The sequence below is a fragment of the Amblyomma maculatum genome, chromosome 11 (genome assembly GCF_055883805.1).
Source record: "Amblyomma maculatum isolate TAMU_Amacu chromosome 11, ASM5588380v1, whole genome shotgun sequence".
NCBI lineage: Eukaryota > Metazoa > Arthropoda > Arachnida > Ixodida > Ixodidae > Amblyomma > Amblyomma maculatum.
In genome coordinates this window covers 110,359,750-110,382,956 of record NC_139354.1, presented here as the reverse complement: position 1 = coordinate 110,382,956, position 23,207 = coordinate 110,359,750, and the positions used below count along the sequence as shown (strand labels likewise).

The 23,207-nt window shown below is 48.4% G+C and overlaps 1 protein-coding gene across 1 annotated transcript in view; it reads left to right on the top strand.

The window, feature by feature from the left end:
- LOC146174666 (lipase member M-like) overlaps positions 1 to 22,755 on the top strand; it is a 74,028-nt gene extending 51,273 nt beyond the window's left edge. The window contains exons 6-10 of the mRNA XM_084585429.1: positions 16,422 to 16,514; positions 17,839 to 17,991; positions 19,299 to 19,370; positions 20,664 to 20,732; positions 22,522 to 22,755. Coding sequence (XP_084441555.1) covers positions 16,422 to 16,514; positions 17,839 to 17,991; positions 19,299 to 19,370; positions 20,664 to 20,732; positions 22,522 to 22,755 — 621 coding nt within the window. The remainder of the gene's footprint in view (positions 1 to 16,421; positions 16,515 to 17,838; positions 17,992 to 19,298; positions 19,371 to 20,663; positions 20,733 to 22,521) is intronic.
- Positions 22,756 to 23,207: the final 452 nt, after the last annotated feature.

The window sequence follows — 23,207 nt, the reverse complement described above, 5'->3', positions numbered from 1 at the left end:
AGGGTTGTAGGGGAGGACAGTATCAAAGGGAGCAGATAGATGCCGACCGTAAAGCAAAAAGAACGGAGAGGAACCCGTGCTATATTGCGTAGCAGTATTGTACGCATAGGTGATATAAGGAAGGACAATGTCCTAGTTAGTGTGGTTGGATACGACGTACTTCGCGAGCATGTCGCCGAGGGTGCGATTAAATCGTTCAACAAGGCCGTTCGTTTGCGGCTGGTAAGCGATGCAAGTCCGGTGAATGATTTTGCACTGATCGAGCAGGGCTTCAATGACTTCGGATACGAAAGCACGGCCTCTGTCGCTGAGCAATTCACGAGGAGCACCGTGACGGAGAATGAAGTTCTGCACTAAGAAACCGGCCACATCTCGGGCTGTTGCAGCTGGGAGCGCGGCGGTTTCGGCATATCGCGTCAGGTGATCGACAGCGACAATGATCCACCGATTTGCGTCAGCTGTGTACGGTAGAGGGCCATAGAGGTCAATTCCAATGCTGTCGAATGGTCTAAGCAGACATGTGAGAGGCTCTAACTGAAAAGCCGAATGGTGAGAGGCAGGTTTGCGGCGTTGGCAAGTCAAGCACGATCGAACGTACCTAAGAACCGAGTTGTACATGCCGCGCCAACAATAGCGACGATGAAGTTGCAGTGTACGTCTTGAAAACTCCGGCGTGACCGAACTGCGGATCGTCGTGAAAAGCTGTACATATCTGAGTCCGTTGATGGCGCGGAATCACGAGGAGCCATTTTCGTCCCCTTGAGTTGTAGTTGCGCATGCAAGGAAAGTGATCCCGAATCTCATAGTGGGAAGCTTGACGGTAAAGGGCGTGTGAATTGGTAATCACTGATTTTTGGAAAGGTAGGCAATAAGAGATGCGATCCATGGATCCTTTCGCTGCTCGGCGGGCATATCACTGACGTCGATAGAAGACTTCGCGGAGTCCAAGACGGAGAGGCCCGTAAGGTCGACTGGAAACGACGAGCGAGACGCACCGAAGCCAGAGAGGCGCTGAGCAAGCACAGCGCCGAGGCCGACATCACTGGCGTCTGCGTGCACGTCGGTGGGCGCCTGAGGGTCAAAATGGCGCAGGGTGGGCGGGGCTGTGAGGAGGCGGCGCAAGGTGTTGTAGGCGTCGTCGCATGCTGGTGACCACAGCGAAATATCTGAGTTATTGCCGAGGAGCTCAGTCTGCGAGGCGACACTGCAAAGTTTCGTATAAAATGCCGGAAGTATGAGCACAGGCCCAAAAATCTCCTTAGTTGCTTGATGGTAGTAGGCTTCGGAAACTCGGTCACAGCTCGGCGTTTGGCGGGATCAGGACGTATACCCTTCTTGAACACAACGTGGCCTAAAATGGTCAGCTCACGAGCAGCGAAACGACACTTCTTCAAGTTGAGCTGTAGACCGGCGTTCGCAAGGCATGTCAAGACCTGCTTCAGGCGAAAGAGGTGGGTCGCAAAGTCTGGCGAGAACACCACAATGTCATCAAGGTAACAGAGGCATGTCTTCCACTTCATGCCACGCAGTATAGTATCCATCATACGTTCGAATGCAGCAGGGACATTACAGAGACCGAATGGCATGACGGTAAATTCAAAGAGGCCATCGGGGGTGACAAATGCTGTTTAGGGCGATCTTCCACAACATTAGGCACCTGCCAGTAACCGGATCGTAAATCGAGCGAAGAAAAGAGTTCAGCACCTTGTAAGCAGTCCAATGCATCATCTATACGCGGAAGGGAGTAGACGTCTTTCCTTGTTATTTTGTTTAAGCGATGGTAGTCAACGCAGAAGCAAATGAAACCGTCTTTCTTCCTCACCAGGACAACAGGGGAGGCCCAGGGACTGTGAGAAGGCTCAATCACTGGGCTTCCATAACTCGGCGCTCGGTGGCAGACACTCGATAAGGGCGCTGACGCAGAAGAGATTGGAACCGGTATCAATGTGGTGAGCAACAGTTGATGGGCGGCTCAAAGCAGGCTGGTAAGAGTCGAATGAGGAACGGAACTGATAAAGCAGTGCGAGACGTTCAGAGCGTTCAGGTCCAGGAAGACTGGTATTGACGTAGCGGGGGAAACAGTTGGCAGACGACTCGTCCAGCGCAAGAACAGGCGGTGTGAGTGCAGCCAAGTCAGCGGGCTGCGAAGCGGGTGTTGCGTCACCGGTGAGAATAGAATCAATGAGCTGGATGGTGCCGAGGCATTCACCGCGACGCACGGATACGGAAAATGAGAACGAATTAGAAATCTACAGCCTGGTGAGGCCAGCAGATATAGTAAGTACGGCATAAGGCAAAGGAAGACTTTTGTGGTTTAGAAAGGTAGGCGATGGGGTGAAACGTACATCGGTACTGCGGGAAAAACACTAGCGGTGGGCACAAGAACAAAAGAGCGCGCAGGGAGACCAGTACCTTCGGCAATGATGACTTCGGGAAAAGTAACGTCCGGGGACGGTTCGTGTAGAGCGAAAAACTCCAGTTCGGCACGAGCACAGTTGATCACCGCATTATGGCGCAACAGAAAATCTCAACCCAAGATATGATCTGAAGAGCAGGATGGCAAAACGACGAACTCTATTGCGTATACAACTGCTTGAATGATGACTCTAGCTGTGCACATCGCTATAGGCTCTACAGCTGGGCACTTGCCGTGCATAATGAGAATCCTGAAATAGGTGTCGTCCATTTGCGCAATGAACGGCAAAGACTTGCAGCCGTAGCAGAAACAACAGCGCCGGTGTCGAACAGAGCCAGTACTATAACGCCGTCAACAGAAACTTCAAGCAGATTTTCGGAAGATACGTGAGGCCTTTGACAGTTCGCTCATTGCGCAGTTCTCGCCTCAGGAACTGCGGCATTCAGTTTTCCTCTAGAGCAAGATTGGGACGCCGTTATAAAGGAGATAAGGAGCGGCGACGCGGCGAAGTTGAGCGGTGAGGAAAATAGGTGGCACGGTCATTTGCTACAGAACTTGCAGATGGTTCGGCGGCTGCGTATTGATTTCGGAGTGGCTGCCAGAAAGCTGACATTCGGCGTGGCAGAAAATCTTCGGGAGCGCGATTTCGGCATTACCTGGTAATATGGCCAGCAAATCCACAGGAGTAACAGAAGGGACGATTATTACCCGTTCGCCAAAGATTGCGGATCTGCGGACGAGGTGGAACCAATGACTGTGGAGCATAACAAATTCTTGAGCAGGCCCTGGAAGCGTAGCGTACACCAAATAGTAGCTAGGTGGTCTTGTTCGGTATCGCTCAAGAGGAAAGTATACAACAGTTGCATCTTGCCTGCACTCACCTATGGGGCTGAAACGTGGAGGCTAACCAAGAGAGTTCTACTTAAGTTGAGGACAACCCAGAGGGCTATGGAACGAAAAATGGTAGGGGTAACATTAAGAGATAGAAAGCGTGCAGAGTGGGTCAGAGAAATAACTCAAGTTAACGACATTCTAGTGGAAATTAAGAAGAAGAAATGGACATGGGCAGGACATGTAGTGCGAAGAGAGGATAACCGATGGTCGCTGAGAGTAACAAACTGGATTCCAAGGGAAGGAAAGCGTAGCAGGGGGCGACAGAAAATTAGGTGGGCGGATGAGATTAAGAAGTTCGCAGGGGTCAAGTGGATGCAGCTAGCACAGAACCGGGTTAAGTGGAGAGATATGGGAGAGGCCTTCGCCCTGCAGTGGGTATAATCAGGCTGATGATGATGGTCTTGTTCGGGCAGCGACGGCAGAGTATTTCAGTGGTGCGACAGGAGCGGTGGCGCATGTCATTGGTGTAGCGACAGGGACGTCGGCGTATGCGAGGGGCTCCATGGCCGGTGCGATCTGAGGCATGAGCGCTGGCAGAGGGACAGATGGATAGATGGAAGGGCCTCCGCCACGTGGTCGGCGATGACTTGTCGAAGTGGCACCAAATTGCGGGATAGCATGCAGTTTGCGGGCAGCAGAGATATTTGGCGAGCAACTTCCTCCCAGACGAATTCTTTGAGCTGCTGCAGCAGAGAGGAGGTCTCAGATGTAGCGGAGAGGCCAGAAAGTGACTCCCCAGGCGCGGAAGGCTGTCCAGGGAGGATGCGCTGCTTACGCAACTCATCATAGCTCTGGCAAAGGTTGACAACTTGAGCAGCAGTAGTCAAATCCCGGGAGTTCAAAATTTTAAAGTCGTCATAATCGATGCCCTTCAGGATGTGCTTTATCTTTTGTGGCTCAGACATCTGAGCGTTTACGCGACTGCACATATGGAGCACATCTTCAATGTAACTGGTAAATGTCTCCCCAAGCCGCTGTGATCGATCCTGCAGGCGTTGTTTGGCGCGCAGCTTGCGAACAGCAGGACGACCAAACACGATGGTAAGGTTCGCCTTGAACGAGTCCCAATTTGTGATATCGGCTTCGTGGTTACGATACCACAGGTTGGCAACTCCGGTCAAGTAAAAGATAACTTTCGTTAACTTTGTGGCGTCGTCCCACCTATTGTACGAACTCACTCGCTCGTATGAATCAAGCCAATCTTCACAGTCGGTGTCGTCAGTCCCAGTGAAGAGCGCAGGGTCTCGCTGGCGTAAGGTGCCAGAACAGACGACCGGCACCACATGTAGGAGAAAATTTATTTTACAAGTCGAGGTGAGCGACGAAGCGGGGCGATTCAGACCGGCACTATGGTCTGCGCGACAACAACTCCAAAGACTGCTTCCTCTCCGTCAGCATCTAGCGAAGGAGCCCATGTTCTTCTTCACAGCATGCGCATTTCCGGTTTCGTCATTTGTCGCCGCTTATGTGAATGTCTGTTGTGAATGTCTAAGACTTAATAAAACGTTTTTTAAACAAATGGTATCACCCTAGGTAAACATTCTGCAATTTTGCACAAGTTTCGCTTATAGGGAGTTAATTGTCCTGAAACAGGATGGGCAAAATGAGTTACTTGAGTGTATGGCTCACTTATATTTGTAATCTCGCGCAGGAGCGACTTGCCAAGCGGCGCGCTTGAAGTATCATTTAAATACAGCGTCTTTTTTATGCAATATGCCCTTTGTAGATCGAGTTTGCGTTAGCTCCTCTCCGCCAGATGGCGCCACTGTTGCTCGCTCCCGCTAGATCAGGGTGCCTTAAAACACGCAGCTACAAAACGAAATGTAACAATGAAGATGCGGCATGTGCTGTATGTGGTAACTCCAGTTAAACAATTGGCCATCATATACTCGAATGTAATAGTATCCATCCGGAAGTTGATGCAGGCGTAATCACTGTTCCTGAAGCTCTGGGGTTTAAGATACCTGTGGCCGGGTGAATAAACCACCGGTGGAAACTAACAAAAAACGACTGGAAGATTGGTGGCTTAAAACCAGAGAAGTGACATAACGCTAGTAATGAAGGAACAAAAATTTAATAAATAGAAGGATGATTTAGTTAACCAATCTAAATCAATAATTAGGATATAGGGAGAAAAATGATCATGATAGCTACTGCTACCACCCCGTGTCAAATGGGACGCTCCTATATTCCATCCATCCATCCCGCCAGATGTGTGTTCCGCGGGCAGATAGAGGAGGTGACGCTTCGCGGATATAAGCCGTCAGCACCGAGATCTTTTTAGAATCCCGGCTTTGCCCTGGTGGAATCAGCCTGCCATGACATTTCAATTCACGTTACCTCTATGCCAGGCCGGGAGCTGTCACATCGGGTCGCTCCTTTCATATGGGAGGTTGATATTAGAATCAGCCTGCCAGAAAGGTTTGCGTTCTCGTTACCCCTACGACACCCAGGCACGTTCATACAGCTTGGCTGAAGTGTGACTTTTTTATGTGGGCTGGTAGCTTAGGCTCTCGCGTAATACCCTTAAAGGATGAGCTTAAGTATCTCCAATAATGTTCCACCTTACACTGAGAGGCCCGATAGGAGAGTAATGTAGCCGGCAAAAGAAGCTTCCGCCGTTGCTCTCGCATTTCAACTATGGTTAACTAGAGCCAGCCATGGGCAGTATCGAAGATACATGTATCTTCGATACTATATTTAGATACATTTTATGTATCGGTATTAGCTATCGCATGCTAAAAATTAAAGTATCGGAGTATCGGTATTCAAAATATATTTTGAATATCGTGTATTTTGAAGATACTCAATACTAAAGAAACCTTTCAGTATTGAAACCGCTGTGAGGCTTTGGCTTGACGGCGCTCGCTCAGACGGCAGAACAGGCCCTGAAACAGCTCGGCTTGTAGTACCACCTGAGTTTTCTACATGCCCCAGCCCCTCAGCGTTAACAACGTTTCCAGATCCCCTTCCTTTAAAACTGAATGAGGCAATGATAAGCAGGTGCTCACGAAGTGCTTTACTTTTGAGCACCGAGTGCGTACCACGAAGTTGCTGAGCCTTTAACAGACACACAGAAAGATATGAACAAAGCGGGAACGCAAGGCTAACTCGTAGTACGGATCACGCACACTGCTGTACCCGCTCTTCCCACCCTTTGCCATCCGCCCCCAGTCTCTGTGGCGTGTGATTCTCGTCAAGCAGTGCCCTCAGTGTGCTGTTGGACGCTGTAACTTATGCACAACCCAAAACCCTGGGTTCCGCGTGCCAGAACACAAGCTTGCAAGGCCTCAGTCCACCACGATGTAGTCTGCTAACCACGTTCTTGTAGTTACGGCGTTTACGGGAAATAAGTCCATCCTTTGTAACTGCAAGGGAACAAACTTCAGCTAGGCTTTTGTTCTGTAAAAAATATTACGTCCAAAAGTTTATGAAATGCCTGACATGAAAGCTTTGAATGCAATATTCCAGCACAGTTCGAGGAATAAATTATGTGTTGTAAAACAATTGTTTTGCGTAAGACACTTGAGCGAACCTTGAATAAAACTTTTAAGGATATCTTTATCTTAAAGAAAAAAAAAATTCATGTTTGAAATACGCCACCTGATTGACACCATATTAGCCACTTTCTGTTAAAAAATTTACTTCTACAACTAGCCGTAGTTCTCCAGCGACGCCAGTAAACCTTGAGTTCCCTAACTACCTCCAGGATGCTTCAGTCAACTTGAGTTAAAAAGGGGGCTGGAGGGGGGGGTGGGGTGGCAGAAAACGGTGTTAAAAAGTGCCCTCTAGGCGTCTGCTGGGTAGTAAAAATCCCCGGCGTCTACATACGAATGCACACTGCCGGTATGGATCCACTGCTTTAATTTGTGTTATGTACGATTTACAAAGAAGTTAAGGCACTGAAAATGCTTTCACTGTTATCACAACGTGAAAAAGACAATAAATAAACCAATGTCGGCTTTATAGGACATCCAGAAATCGGAGAGGAAGTCTAGGCTCGCTGCCAGTCGATAAAGACAGGCGGTGTCGCGCGAATACGTGGAGCTCTTCGCAAGCTTTACATGCAGCTAAGCAGTAGCACGTGAATGCACGAAACCGCATATGGGATAGGCAGCATAAATAAACCTTCTGAGGCAGTGTCTTTCCGATAGGCAAGTACCCTGCGTGGGCCGTACTCGCTGGGGATCGCGTTCATTGCATGCTTTTCCCTGAACTTGTCAGTTGATCCTGCTGGGGTTTTTGCTTTTTACGCACCGTTTAGCCGATGTTTGGCCAAAGCTTTTGCCTTTGGCCAAAGTGGGGACACTGCACATTAGAAGCGCACTGCCGGCTCAGGAATGCGCGGTGCATAATGATTGAAATGCTGTTGTCGGCTGCTTAGTAAATATAAATCTGCGCTAAATTCCATCTATTGCTGAAATCCAACAGGGGCAGCAAGGTAACGCTTAAAAGGTTGTCGACCTCGATCCAACAGACCATACGGCTAATTAAGCGCGTGACGACTAGGCGACAAGGTATGGGAGAGCACGACGCATGTCCGCTCATTCAGGCTTTTGTTCTCAGTCGGCTCGCGTATGCCACCCCCTACATGGACCTCAAAAAGGCCGATGGTGAAAAATTGAATTGCATGATAAGGCAGGCATACAAAGCGGCTCTCGGTCTCCCCAGAAACACGTCCACCGTGCGACTGCTGTCACTAGGGGTCCTCGAAGATCTCACTGAGGAACACTTGATCAGAGCAGCGGCTCAGGCACACTGAGGCGGGGCTGTCTATCCTGAGAGGCTATAAGGGGCGAGGACCCTTCTAGTCAGGTGATTTTGCCGGTAGAGGTGCGTGAATGCATTCGGATCAAACCACTCCCCAAGAACACGCAAGCGGATCGCCACGAAAGTCAGAGGAGGGCCAGGGCGAAGACGTTAGGCAAAACGTATCAAGGGGATGATAGTGCCGTGCATGTTGATGCAGCAAAATACATTACAGGTAAGGAGGCTTCCGCTGTGAGCGCGGTAGCATCTCCCGCAAGGTAGCAGCTACGGTGGTCACGGACCGAGTAGAAGAGGCAGAAGAGACCGCAATAGCCCTAGGAAGTGTTCAAAACGGAACCAGCACCATTCACAGTGATTCCAAAACGGCCCTTCGCAACTTCGCCAAGGGTCGTATCTCCGCCACTGCATTCCAAATTCTTAGCGCGTTGCCAAAAGATAGGAACGTAGAGGGTCTCGTGTGGGCCCCAGCTCACTCGGGCGTCCCGAGGAACGAGGCCGCTCACCAATATGCTCGAAGTTTTGTCAGCCGAGCTGGTAAGGGTATCTCGGACGCGGGTGCCCGACGGGGTGAGTTATTGGGTACGTACAGGCCATTTTCACTTATAACAAGGAGCGCAGGGCTAGCCTGCCTCCTCCGCACGATTCACTCAGCCGAGAACAGGCTACTACGTGGCGGCGGCTGCAAACGCGGTCGCAGCCAAACCCCTGGACGTATGCCGAAATCTTTCCCGACATAGTAAATCCGTACTGTCAACTGTGCGGTGAGCCTGCCACCTTAGACCATATAATCTGGGACTGCGCGGAGGATCCACCTCCGGCAGATCTAGTACCATCTCGCTCGCTGGGACACTGGGAAGCTGTTCTCACCAGCCGGGATCCCGACGTCCAGTTCCGGGCCTCGGCAAGAACACAAGAGGTCGCTGACCGACTTGGACTGCCGGCCACCTGGAGCAGCTGAATGCACCCAAGGCGAACAACATCTAAATCATCGCTGACAAACAAAGTTTCTCTCTCTCTCTCTTCCTCTTGAAAGTGCATGACTGTTTTCATTGAGATAGCAAACGTTTTAAGTGAGCTCTAGTTTGTCGTCCTCACATTTCATTGCTTGACGTACGTGCAGTCAATATACTTGTGGAGCTGTCGAAAACAGTGCATAACGAACGGTTTCTATCGTGATCACAAATAAACGCCCACATAGCTGGCTGTACTCTTATATAATTTCAGCTTGAGCCGGCGGAGCGGCCAGCGTAGGGCAGATGGCGTTTCTCTTGAGCCAGAGCATATGTGCATGCACCTGTTCGCCCGTACCAATAACACTGCAGCCTTGTTTCGTGCGGCAGTGAAAGCGAGCAGCAGAGTCGAATTAACTCATCCGTGGCGCCCAACGACGCAAGTGGCAATATAGCGGTGGTGACAATGTTTCGAGGCGGAACTACACGGCAATATTGATGCGGCATGCTCTCATAGTTTCCCCAGAAGGCAGCCGCAGCGTTTTTGTTTAAATCTTAGGCTATTGCCGGTTCACAATAATGTCCATGATACATGACGAGCCTTTTCACTCTCAGCAAAGTACAGAAAGACGCGCGAGTCGACGCAGAAAGCCTTCGAGATACGCGCTGTAAAATAGGGAGAGCCGCCGTCGTACTACGCACTCAGGTTTTTCTTGAACCCTACGAGGCTGCGCCACCCGACCCAAAACTCCAGTCCAAGGCAAGAAGTCTTCATCTAATACAACACAGTGGTGTGCTCGTGTCCACATGCAGAGAGGAGTCTCATTTGCGTCCCTTTTGGCACGCCCACATAGCGAACTTTCTGGACTAAATAACATTGAGCAATTTTATTAACGCGAAAGCGTTGCTTCGCTATGTTCACATATTTCTATCCGCAGACCGTTGTTGTGCCGGTAGGGTTATCACACAGTAGCCCGCCCTCAATAGGGTTGTGCCAAGGAGTTGGTTGCGTAGCTCTCGTCACCCGTTTCGTGAACGAGAGCTGTCAGCTCCCTGGGCGGTAGCGATGAATCCGAGTCGGCGCTGGTGAGATGACGAAAAAGCTTTATACACTATTTACAGGCATTTACACAACGAGATTGGCTCTGGGGCCGAAAGCTAACATAGCCACACGCGACGGTGCTCGCGCAGCGACGGCCGGGGTGATTCCTCCGCGTCCGCTCTCTCAGGGGGCGAACTGCTCCCGATGGACGCTAGTGACGAACTCACTCTCGGAATCTCTAACGGAAGCACTTGAGTCACCGTAAACCGAGGATCCGTTGACGCTCAAATGGTACAATCCGACGGCAGCACTTTCGCAGCGCCAATGGAGAGCTTGCTGCGCTCTTTCTTCAAATATGCCGCGGGGCGAGACGGGGTCCACCGCCAGGGCCACGGCGCCGAATTGTCTGGATGCTCAGCTTGTGTTCAAACACGTCGCTTCTCACCCTTTGGCACGGCTCGCATCCACTTCACCGATGCTTTGCAGAGCAGTATCCGGATTTTATGAAGGAGGCGTTCGCCGGAGAAGTTTGGCGTCCGGCTGAATTTCTAGGCGGCTTTGGCCGGGCACAACACCGTGTCCGCAGACCTCGTCCGCAAAATCGTGTCCGCAGCAGTTGCGGGTAATTGAACAGCGGTAGACATTAATGAGTGGTATCAATCGATAGAGGTTGACGTAATGTTTCTGCAGAAAAAATAAATGGGCCAATAAGTTAATTTGGTAATTAGTTAAAATAACTGGTTAACAGGAAAGGAAAGGCGCAGTATCTGCCACGCATCTTCTGTGAACATCTGACCCGTGCCGTAAGGGATGAGAGGAAGATGGGAGTGAAAGCGAAAAGAGAGAAACGGGTGCCGTAGTGGATATGACGTCAAGGATGTGACGTCACGCAACCGGAAGTAGGGCCAAAAAAAGCGCATTGGAAGTGGCATCCGTGTGCTGTGCGATGTGAGTTCATGTTAAAGATCCCCAGGTGGTCGAAATTACTCCGTAGCCCTCCACTACGGCTCCCCTTTCTCTCTTTCCACTTTCATTCCCACCTTCATCCCATTCCGGTGTCCACAGAGCAAGTGTGACAGATACCGCGCCTTTCCCTTCCTGTCAGCCAATTATTATTAATGCAGCGGAGGTGGCTCAGCTACAGAGCCAGTAGCAGGCCCGTGCATATTCTTTTCATTATTTCTTCAGTCGCAACAGCAACAATTCGATTTTGCGTTAGTTTGAAGCGTTGTTGTTGTTCTTGTGGCTGTAGGAAGAAGAAAAAGAAAATGCGCGGGCCTGCTACTGGCTCTATAGCTGAGCCACCTCCTCTACCTCGTGCAGACAGAAGAGAAAAAGTAGAGAAGGAGGACAAAATTAAAGAGCACTGCAGAATCTGCATTGCAGTAATGCGAAAGCACAGACACTGCTGTTTGTTGCTTCTGGTTGCTTCTAGTTGCTTAATTCACTTGTTTGCCCATTTTAGTCTTTGACACTTTCAAATTGCGCGCCAATCCCTTCCTTTTTCAGCTCTACTTCCGGTTGCGTGACGTCACGTTCTTGACGTCATATCCACTACGGCTCCCCTTTCTCTTTTTCCGCTTTCACTTCCACCTTTCTCAGTTCCCTTACACTTGGTTCAGGTATCCACAGAACAAGTGTGGCAGATACTGCGCCTTGCCTTTCCTGCGACCCAGGTATTATAAATATTTACCTAATTAACCTATTGGCCTAATTGTTTTTTCGGCAACACCATTACATCCCCTTCTATCGATTGACACCCCTTATTAACCTCTACTACTTCTCAATTACTCGCAACTGCTGCGGACATGATTTTGCGGACAGGGCCTGCAGACACAATCTGCGGACACGTCCTGCGGACACGGCCAGCGGACACGCTCTGCGAGCAAGTCTGTGAATACAGCGAAGTAATGCTGTCGCATTAAAACAAACTTTGAAAAACCGCGTATTGAAAAATCGTTCGTTAAAGAGGCTATCGCTCTATCACTATGTGCAAGCCATGCTAAACCCTCATCATTGTTCAAGGCGAATGCCTTTCTAGGCTCATGGAAGGAAATACCGTGGGCGAGAGTTGTGCGCGAGATTTGTGAAATGTGTTCTTTTCTAGCGTTCCGGCTATCTGCACTGCCACACTCGAACGCGCGCCAAGGAACACCACGCGGCAGGAGCGATGATATACCGTCCATATGACGTGCATTAACTTTGCATATAAGCTAAAATTGACTTGTGATCTCTGATTTGCTCGCCTGCAAACTCACTCTTGCAGGAGAAAGTGGGACAGATACTAAGAGAATAGGAGAATGGCAAAACCCTACCCCTCCTTTCCTATCAATTGCTTCTCATCGGTTGTCTCTTATCGGCGTTCGACCACCTGGAGGTCTGAATTAACCGATTTATTTAACTGATTTATTATAGGAAGGGAAAAGCGCGGTAACTGTCTCACTTGTTTTCTGTGGACACCTCAATCGCGCCGTAAGGGAAGGGAGGAAGATGGGAGTGAAAGTGGAAAGAGAGAAAGATCCCCAGGTGGGAAATTAATCCGCAGCCCTCCACTACCACCTGGGGCTCTTGTTGTTGTTGTGGCTGTAGGAAGAAGGACAAGAAAATGCACTGGCCTGCTACAGGCTCTGTAGCTGAGCCACCTCCGCTGCCACGTGCAGACAGAAGAGAAAATAGAGATGAAACAGAAGGAAGAGGAAAAGAAATACCTGCGCCGCAACAACAGCCGTCGTCCACCCCCGAAGCAGTGGCGGGTGCAATGGCGGCCTACAACACATAAAAATTGGATGGCAGGCTAGCCCCGCCGCAAGTGGCGGTGGCCTACCTGCCCCAGCCCCAGCAGGAGAATACCTTCTGAGGATCTTTAACGTGCGCTGACATCGGCCTCCACTACGGCTCCTATTTCTCTCTTTCCACTTTAACTCCCACCTTCCTCCCTTCCCTTACGGCGCGGTTCAGGTGTCCCCAGAAACAAGTGTGAGAAATACTGCGTCTTTCCCCTTCCTGTGAATCAATTATTATTATTACTTATCGGCGTTCGTTGGAGCATCCAATGAGTGGCCGTGGCACTACACATTGTTGTGACTGTAGGAAGAAGGAAAAGAAACATGCACGGACCTGCTAATAGTTCTGCAGCTGAGCCACCTCTCGTGTGGACAGGAGAAAGTAGAGAAGAAAGAAAAAACTTGGAGGACGCTTAAGCTTCGCCTTCAAGAGTGGAACGCGATAGCGCAATTGCACCTAGTTCGCACCGCCCACTCATTCGCTCGGTATGCTCTTGAGTCACACAGCGTTCGGCACGGCAACGAAACGTGCGTCTGAGCAAGCGGAACGAACCAAAGAACTCGGTGTCTCGGAGGGAGAAAGCCGGGCAGCGACGCGCCATGAAGGCGGGAGCAATCATGGGGCTGACGCCTTGATGGGATCATCCTCTATCTCGCTTGGGAGCACCACGCAGAAGCATGATTCCTCGGAAGTAGCTCGGCACACATCGCAGGGGACGCTTTCCCAGCAGAAGCGCTACGGCGCAGCGATCACGTCAGAGGCGTCCGGCATCAGACGCTGCACCTAGCAATCGCGCTGTGAGCGGAAAGAGGAGCCGCGTCGCCTAAACACCACTGTTCGAGTGACGCGCGCGGGATGTTGGAAGGGGAGAGAGCGAGAAAACTTATTAAACGCAAGGGTATTGGGCCACCCTTTCACCGGTACCCGCGCGGCCCGAAGGGGAGAAGCGGGTGAGCGAAGATAGTGATCTAAAGAAGGGAAAGACGCTTGATTCTACAACCCGTGAGGGTGCACGGCGAAACGTCAGGGGCGAGTGGCGCGCCACGTGTCGGGACAGCGCCGCACATTGCGAGGAGGGGTTCTTCTGTGTTTGCCGCAAGATGGCTTTGCATGTGCGCAGAGCGCAGCAGAAATGTAGCGGAAACGTACTTCGCTACTCGTGTAACTGCGACTTCTGTAAGTAACATGCTCATAATTACCGGTATACACCGCAGTATAACGTTCTACGGCACGTTTCTAAGGCAACAGCTCATTCACTAGAAGCGATTTTGTACCGCTTTCAAGCATCGAACTCGTGGCTGACTGGTAGCGTCTCCGTCTCACACTCCGGAGACCCTGGTTCGATTCCCACCCAGCCCATCTTGGAAGCTGCTTTTTATTTATGAAGTGCATACATGAAGTGCATGCCGGGATTTATCGCTCACGGTCAACGCCGCCGACAACACCGGCTTTTCTGCGACACGAGCTCTGAATTATTTATTTATAGGAACAGAAAGGCGCGGTAACTGTCTCACTTGTTTTTGTGGACACCGCAACCACGCCGTAGGGGAAGGGAGGAAGGTGGCAGTGAAAGTGGAAAGAAAGAAAGAGGAGCCGTAGTGGAACGCTACCGCGTTAAAAGAAGAGGGAGAGAAAGACGCGCACTGCAACAGCCGTCGTCTACTACCTAAGTGGTGGCGGTTGCAATAACGGCCTACAACAAATAATAATTCGGTGGCTGGCTAGCCCTTGCCGCAAGCGGCGTTGACCTCCCATCCCAGCCCCGTAGGGCCTGGAACAGCCACCCTTCACTACCTCCCCTCGCCCCCCATGGCACTACATATAATTTGTTTATAGGAAATGAAACCTGCAGTATCTGTCCAACACCACCTAGGCTACTCACACTAGGTGGTGTTGACCTGCCACTTCTACCGGTAACCCACCAATCGAAAGGATTATTTGGTGGGATCAAGCAAAACACGACCAGACCGGCCCAGCTAGGAACATATGGCTTTAAACAGAAATATTAAACCAGAAAAATAAAAACAAATAATAAATAACGAGCTTACAAACAAGACGAAGACGAACACAAACTAATAACAGCAACCGGACACTAGAATAATAATAATAATTGGTTCTCAGGAAGGGAAAGGCGCAGTAGCTGTCACATTTGCTATGTGGACACCTGAACCGCGCCGTAAGGGAAAGGATGAAGGTGGGAGTGAAAGTGGAAAGAGAGAAAGGGGAGCCGTGGTGGAGGGCTACGAAGTAATTTCGACCACCTGGGGATCTTTAACGTGCGCTGACATCGCACAGCACACGGACGCCACTTCGTTTCGCCTCCATCGAAACGCAGCCGCCGAGGTCGGGTTCGAACCCGGGAACTCCGGACAGTAGTCGGGCGTCTTACCACTGTACCACCCCGGCGGGGCCCGGACACTAGAACAATCAAGTCTGAGTCGTGTCGTGCTAGGTCAGAGACACATCCTAACATGACACGACTCACACTGTCTAGGTGGCTCTGACGGTGCGCTGGATTTACGCATCTGGAAATCTGGCGTTTCTGCGGCTGGACGGCACGTGAGGCCCAGCATGACGCAGAACGTCTGACTACGTGCTCCTGGAGCGCGGCAGGAGTCGGCCACACCCAGGTCGGGTCACCCGGGTGGTAGACCAGGCGGGACACGATCGCCAGGAGCTCCGTGACCACCCGGCCTTCAGCAACGCTGCTCCGTTGTTCTCCCCCTCACGTGCCACTGTGATCTAACCAGCACGCGCCACATACTTGCGTCTCCTTCTTCCTCGCTCCTCCCGCGTGCCGAGAGTCGCAGGCATCGTATCTCGTTACACCTATGTTGTTAAATGTGTCGCGCGCAGAAATATATTGAAATTTTCAGAATATTTTCAAAGGGAGGAGTGTGTCAATTGTTACGTTTTTCAAAAGGTACTAGTTTTCTACAAAAAAAATTACAGACTAAGTATTATTACTATACGAGAGTCTGGTGCTTCAATTGTATTAAGGCGAAAGCCTTTAATGGCTCATGCTGTCGTGGAGAAAATGTGTCCTGTTTTGGGGGCAGCTCTGATTGGCCGAGGCGGGATGACGTCATAGGGGTATCGACCAATCAAAGAGCCCCATCACAGTATGCACTAATGCGTGGCTTATATGGCCCTATGTTCAATGATCAATAACTAATTATTTACTAATTAAGCCGCTATTGCCTAATTAACTGGTTAATTACTTACACACCTACTGCTTACGTAATCAATTATTGAGTAATTAATTATACTCTATTAGTACCAGATGCATAGCAGCATGCGGCACTCAGGCTTTCGCCTTTCACTGCTTTAGTCGCTAAAGTCCCTCGTAACTTTTTTACCTGCGTGATGAGCCACCAGATACTTTAGTAGCACATTTACAGCGGTCGCTTTGCGTGTTGAAATATTCGGAGCCGCATTTAATACTCTTATTCTGTATGGAGATACGTGCGGAGCTGTCACAAAACATAATTTATCGCTGTATCTGTGTAAAGCATCCTTTTCTACATGTACGAACCGGCCCTAATATGAAGTTTCGTCTGCACAGGTTGATCTTTTAATAGGCTACGGTCATGTCGGAAACTTAACATACGTGGGCTACCCTTTATCGCCTTTAATCCTGTTGAGCGACTTACTTTTTGTAAGTATTCCTAGACACTACCGCGTAAAAAAAGACGAAAATATACAGAGAGACACTTAGGCTATGCTTTTAATGACATGACGTGACAGCGGTATTGGCTGCTATCAGCGGCTCATTTGCATTCACGTACAGGTGCGGACGCATGTAGACGGAGCACATTTTTCTGTTCGTATTAATTTCACGCCTTCTGCACTGAAGATAAGAAAGCAATTTTTGCTCAAGTAAAACGGCACTGGTGTATACTACCGGTTCGCACATACTACTACTGCCAGTTTTAATTATGAAATGCATGAGAAATTTTAGAAACAAATGGCGTGCTCCGGTTACTTTTGTACGCACCAGTACATGCCCTTTGCTACTAGTTTAATAAATGTTCGCTTCAATCGTCAATCGAATATAGCACAGCTTGGTCAGCCGTGGGCGCACAGCTGCATTTTGAGATGTAATCAACTAGTGCAGTGATACCGTCGAAAAAATCCCTAATTCGAGCTGCTTGAGTTTGTCCTTCCTATGTTGATGCTGCTCTGAAAGTTATCACCTGAGCGTTATCTAAGGTAAACAGGGCACCTAATGTGAACACATATTATGAACCTCCTCGTATTTATCCCAGCCGAACAACAGAGTAAAGCCTGCTCAAATTGAGAATTAGTTACAAATGTGATCAAAATAATAGATTCAATGAGTCGATATGAATGTGTACGTCGGCGGCTATGCTGCAAAATCGCCTAAAACTGATTGTATGAGCAGACAATCGTCCCCAGGCTGTTCGGCTAGCCAAAATGAAGTTAAAAGCTTTTTGAGGGTGATAGTACCTGCAGGCAGCAGCTTTAGTCAGGAAGGAGAGATTTACTTTTGTGACTTTAATTTAAATTAAAAGAAGACAGACGTGATATTGCTGATAATTAAATTATTCGTAGACTTAAGTTCTTGATAAAAACTAAATAAGTGTTTATAATATATTTAGCATGTTGTTTTATTGTTTATGAGCCAAAAGAGAAAACAACATTAGTAACACTAACTTTTGGACGATAATATTCAATTAGACGGGTTTTGGGACTTCCTTTCACAAGTTTTCTATTTTTGAATTGGCAACACTATCGACAATATTTACATAAGACCCAGACGCTAATTTAAACACAACGTAGCGCATTACTGTCCTTAACTAAGTGACTACAGGAAAACCTGCGAGCAGAATTGTTTCATTGTTGTGGGTGCAAGATAAGGGATAACTCTGCTTTCTTCTCGATGCCCTCAACGCAACTTGATAAGTGTTGAAATCTGTACGTGACACTGTTAGTGATTTGCACGACTTTTTCCACTGCAGCTTCTCTTCGATCCGGTGAAGATTGGCGGCTACCTGTCCTTTTCTGGTTTCTCAAAAGATATCACTCAATTTCTGTGCGTTTTTCTAACAGGACAGCCTTGTTCTCTGATGTTCTTTCTCACACTCATGAACTCTCCTGAGCAGCTGAACAAGGTAATAATCAAGAGGATAAGAATCTGAGACACCACTAGTTCACTAATGTTCATACTTAGCGCCATTGTCTTGCGGGTCTAGGCAAAGTACAGTCAGAAAACATTTGATGGTTACGTCGCAAGCATCCACCAAGAACAGGAAGAGTGCTATGGCGCAGAATCTTTCTTTGCGTAGATGAGCCTATCGGGCCAGCATCCCTCACTCTCCCTGCTTTTCCTTTAATTAAGCAGTGGCCACACCCTTTTGATCAAGTCTATGGTATGAGTTCTTTTTTTTTTTCGAGCTTCACCGAGCAGGCGGCGATATTAGGCGGTATGTATTCATAGCTATTAATTTTTCAGCTGCATCTATCGTGAGTTGTATCTGCGCTATTATTAGGTTGTCGCAACGAAAGCGCTGACAACTTGCTTTAAACAAAACGAAATGCTAGGAGGTTTGTTTCGGAACTGATATTTGCCTTATGTGAGAGATATAAGGAGAAAATAATGCGAAATGATATTTTCACCATTTCTAAATCGGCCGCCAGTTACCTTGAAAGCTTAACCAGTCGACGCGCGCGATGACCTTAAAATTTATTCCGACTGCGCATGTTAGGCGATCAAGACTTTCGCGAACTTTTATTTTCGGCCTCCGATTTTACAGTTCTTTAGAGCTACAGCTTCACCTATCCTTATGCCAATATTCGTGAACTTAGCAATAATTCGGCAACGTTTTTCCGCACCAGTTGCAAGCATAATAGTCATGAATAACTATAAAGCTGCCCTTGAAAATTTCGTTTTTATACCTTGCTTGAACGACTGACAAATTATTACTAGCAGCTTACCGGTACGCTCAGGCGGAAAGTATATAACAGTTTCAGCTTACCTGTACGCACCTACGGGGCTGAAACATGGAGGCTAACGAAAAGGGTTCTACTTAAAGACAATACAGGGAGCTATGGAATGGATAACGGCAGGTGTAACGCTATGAGAGGAAGCGCGCAGAGTGGGTCAAAGAAATAAATCAAGTTATTGAAATTCTAGTGGCAACTAAGAAGACGAAATTGGCGTGAACAGGACATGTAGTACAAAGAGAGGATAACCGATGGTTTAAAAGGCTAACAATTCGGATGCAAGGAAAGGAAAGTGTAGCAGGTGGCGTCAGAAAGTCAGGTGGATGGATTAAGTTTACGAGTTCGCAGGGGTCAAGTGCATGCAGCGAGCACAGGACTGGGTTAATTGGAGGAGTATTGGAGTGGTGTAGCCCGGCTAATGATGATTAAACTGCATACACTCTTTCTGTTTCTAATAACAATCTTTTCGTTTCAGACAAGAACGCCAGTGTATTGGGCGCACTCTTCGATTGGCACGTCGTATCAAAACCTCCGTCATTTTGTGCAAGTGAGTGGAGTAATACTGGCAAGAAGCAACTCCGTAGTGTTTCTTTGATTACTTCATCCTTTGATTACTTCTTTTGATTACTTTGATTACTTCTCCTTCGCACGCATCCCAGTCGAGGACAATCTCAGCCGTGTGCAATCCCTCCTCAGGGCAATGACAAATATTCTATAAACGGCAGGTGATATAGCAGACGCAATTGCTGCCATAGAGTTGCGTATAGTACGCGTGCGTCACGTGCCATTGAGGAAACATGTTAGGGTGATAGCTTCGAACTTTTTATACCTGCTGCTTACTTGAGCAGCCTCACCGTCGCTGTCGGCGTAACCGGTGGAAACCTGTATTGTGACCCGGGGCGACGCTTGCCACTGACCTTGCGTACGTGAACTCGACAGAGTGCGAGTCGAGTCGATTATGGGAGAGAAATAGAGAGTTCTGAATGGCAAATGCGTTACTGGTCTTCTACTTTTTGCCTATGCGTTTTTTACCTTTTCTCTCTAAGCAGGGAATCGGCTCCTCCTTTGTCCGGTTCATTTACACCCCTTGACTGTTCACACCAGAAAGCAGCGTAATATCCTGCACGGCTTCCTGCCGCACAATACTGCCCTTGAAAGAATGACATCTCAAAAATCTTGTGAATGTCAACGTTGAAATCCAGACGAACCCCTTAGTGTTATTGCTTCCTCCGTTGAAGGTGTAGCTTACTTAAAGTGTACCCAAGATCTGGTGCCCCGGAAGGCCCTTAATACAATGATTGCAAACTATAGTAACCATTATGAATGACATTGACTGCAGCGTCGCAGAGAGAATACTGTGGGCAGCGACTGAAGAAGGAAAGGTGGAAGTGTAATGCAAAATATAGTGGAGGAGGGCAGGCGGTGGCGATGACAGTTGGGAATGGGGATTATTGGGAGCAAGCATTGCAAGCATGCCTCGGTAGACCAGTTAGTGCGGCATGTTCGCGTTGGCAGATCACATTGAATACTGGTATGGCGCTGATATTTATTCCTGCTCTAGTTTCCAGCTACCAACTCGACTACCTTGAGGTGCGAATCTTTATTTGATCTCATCGCATTAGGAATTTGGCTCAATGTTTATATGTGGAAATGCAATGCGCTTTATTATTAAATTTGTACCACATGCAGTGATAGTTTAAAGCTTTTTATGACTCCAGTACATCGCTATGTCTCCTAATTTATATTTTTGTCAGCCTTTTCGAGAATACACCTTACGAATCAGCGCAGATATCTTGAGTACTTTCTAGGATTCATCTTGCTCGTTTTTTGTTAATTTCAGATCAGCAAGTCTAAGAACTTTCTAATGTATGATCATGGATTTCTGCATAACATGAGAAAGTACGGGCAGGTGAGCGCGCTTTGCTTTCAGGGATCATGAATGAACGGAAAAGATTATCTGACTTCAGTAATCTGTTAAGGCTCTCTGCAGACATTTGGGCATATTGTTTTGCGAGATGAACAGCCGTGGTTAACTCGCTGTTTATCATACCTCTTTCCCTTATTTTTGGAGTTGTTTACTACTACACTATGCAAATCCGAGAGCGTTTATCTCCGTTCATATCTTGGTACGCCAAACATGAATAATTGCAGTATACAGAGCACTGAGAACGCTAACTCAGTGTGTAAAAAAGTGAAAAGGCCAATCTACTCTAGAACAAGCCCTAGCACAATACGTGGCACTGCAACTGGCCCATCGTCATACCCCTAGGATTTCTAGGATGGTTGCTTTGGGAAACGAACATGCGCCTTCAAAGCCAACCACTCTCAGCTTGGCACCGACTCGATAGACCTGCGACAAGGCATCCGTCTCGCATTCAGATGTGCTCAGTCCAATCTCCTGATCTCCGAATAGCCAGCGGTGTTCACCAGGGTGCAGCATTTAGCCGGGCATGGAGCTCCGCTCTCTTGATGTGCATTACTTGAAAAACGGTCTTGACCAGACCCACATCTTCGTCGTTGAGAAATGCTTATGCAAGTAACCGAAACCTGTCTTTTATGCAAAAGCTTATTGTCACTTTTTCTAAAAAGGTACTTATGTAAGCTGTAAATAGCAGCGTTTGAAGACACCCTCTTTCCCTCAAACAGTCCACCTACAAAGCCGAGCTTTAAGCCAAAGAACGAGTCAGCGTGCATGTGAAGAAACCGATGTGTACCCGGCTGACAGCCAGGTCGAGCCTACGATCTCCAAATGCCGAGACGCGCTAGTGCGGATAAGTATTGGGGGCATGCGAGCAGCCAGTAAGGACGCGGGAGTGCCGAAAGCCCCCCCCCCCCTCCCCCCGCGAAAATTTTCTGCGTCGTACATCTCTACACCTCTGAATACCCTATTTTTCTTTGCATCTTTTTACCCCCCCCCCCCCCCCCCCCCAAGGGGAAGTGCGTATTTCCGCCTACGATACTGAATGGAGGCAGTAGAACACAGCGTAATAAGTAGCTGTTCGCGCTCATCTGCCAGCCAGCAGCAAAGGCGAGTTAACATAGTGCGAGTGAAATGTTCGAACTTTCAGATATCTGTCACTGCTCTCCTGATTAAACACAGAAGGCCAAACGTTCCCGCTGAATAATTACACCATATCGATAGAGTGTCCGCATTTTCTCATTAGGCCTCCGCTATTTTCCAGGTCTCAGTATGCTTCCTACTCATTCCCGTCAGACCAACTATTTATGTGTACAAATCAACACAGTTTAAGTACTTTGCAATCATGCTTTGAAGTGGTCATACTTACAATCCAAACGGATGAAAGTTGACACCAGAGCTGCACCGCAGATCTCATAATACGCTTACCTATCCATGCAAGAGAACACCTTCCTGCATTCATTTCGCGCGCCGTTCTCGATATGCTTCTAGAAAAGATTATTCAGACCTCACCAAATACTTTTATACCCATTTCTGGAAAGTTTGCCTTGTATGGATGAGATTTGATCACATCGAAGTCGCATCCGGAAATGTGAGCGCTGAGCTTGAAATGGCGTATTGTAGTAGGATGGTCATTTGGGCTAGTGTAGCGACGTGTTCTACCAAATATGACTGTTATGGTCAACATTAGTTTTTCTGGTACAGTAGCAGGGCCTTAAAAACGCTTGTGTTCTCGGTAAGGACTTTTGCTTGGCAAACTGAATATTTTGTTTTTCCTTAGCGGACACCCCCGGCATACCCACTGGAACGGATCAGCGTACCTGTGGCGCTGTTCTCATCGAAAGGAGACACGGTCGCCGACATAGACGACGTAGCTGACCTCGTCAGAAAGCTGGGCGCAATTGTTGCCCTTAACTACGTTGTTCCGCCGGAGTACTTCCGTCACATGGACTTCATGCTCGGCTATCGGGCGGCTATCTTTCTTCACCAAGTGATGATAGACACACTTGCGTAGTGAAATACTGAAAACGAGGACCATGGTGGTGCCTGTGGTTGTTGTACATAGCGTGCTAGAAGGTGCAATCTTAAGCTTCCGCGAAATGGCGGCACTGACAGATAAATTATTACTAGCACGCGTGCACAGGTATGTTCTCGGCCAATTCTTCACTGTATTAATTTTTTGCGGATGGGACTCGGACAATTGTATTTGTTCAATGTAAAAGTAGCTGCGACATATCGGTATTCACCTATAGGGCAGAAACGTGAAGCTAATCAAAATGAGTTAACTGAAATTGATTACAGCACAGCGAGCTGGGCAAGTAAACGAAGACGGGTGTAAAGTTGAGAGATTGAAATCGTGCAAAGTTTGTCAGGAGACGAGCACAAGCAGTGATACCATGGACTAAATCAAGGAGCAGTTATGGGCATGGACAATGAGAAGGCAAGATAACCAATGGTAGATAAGCG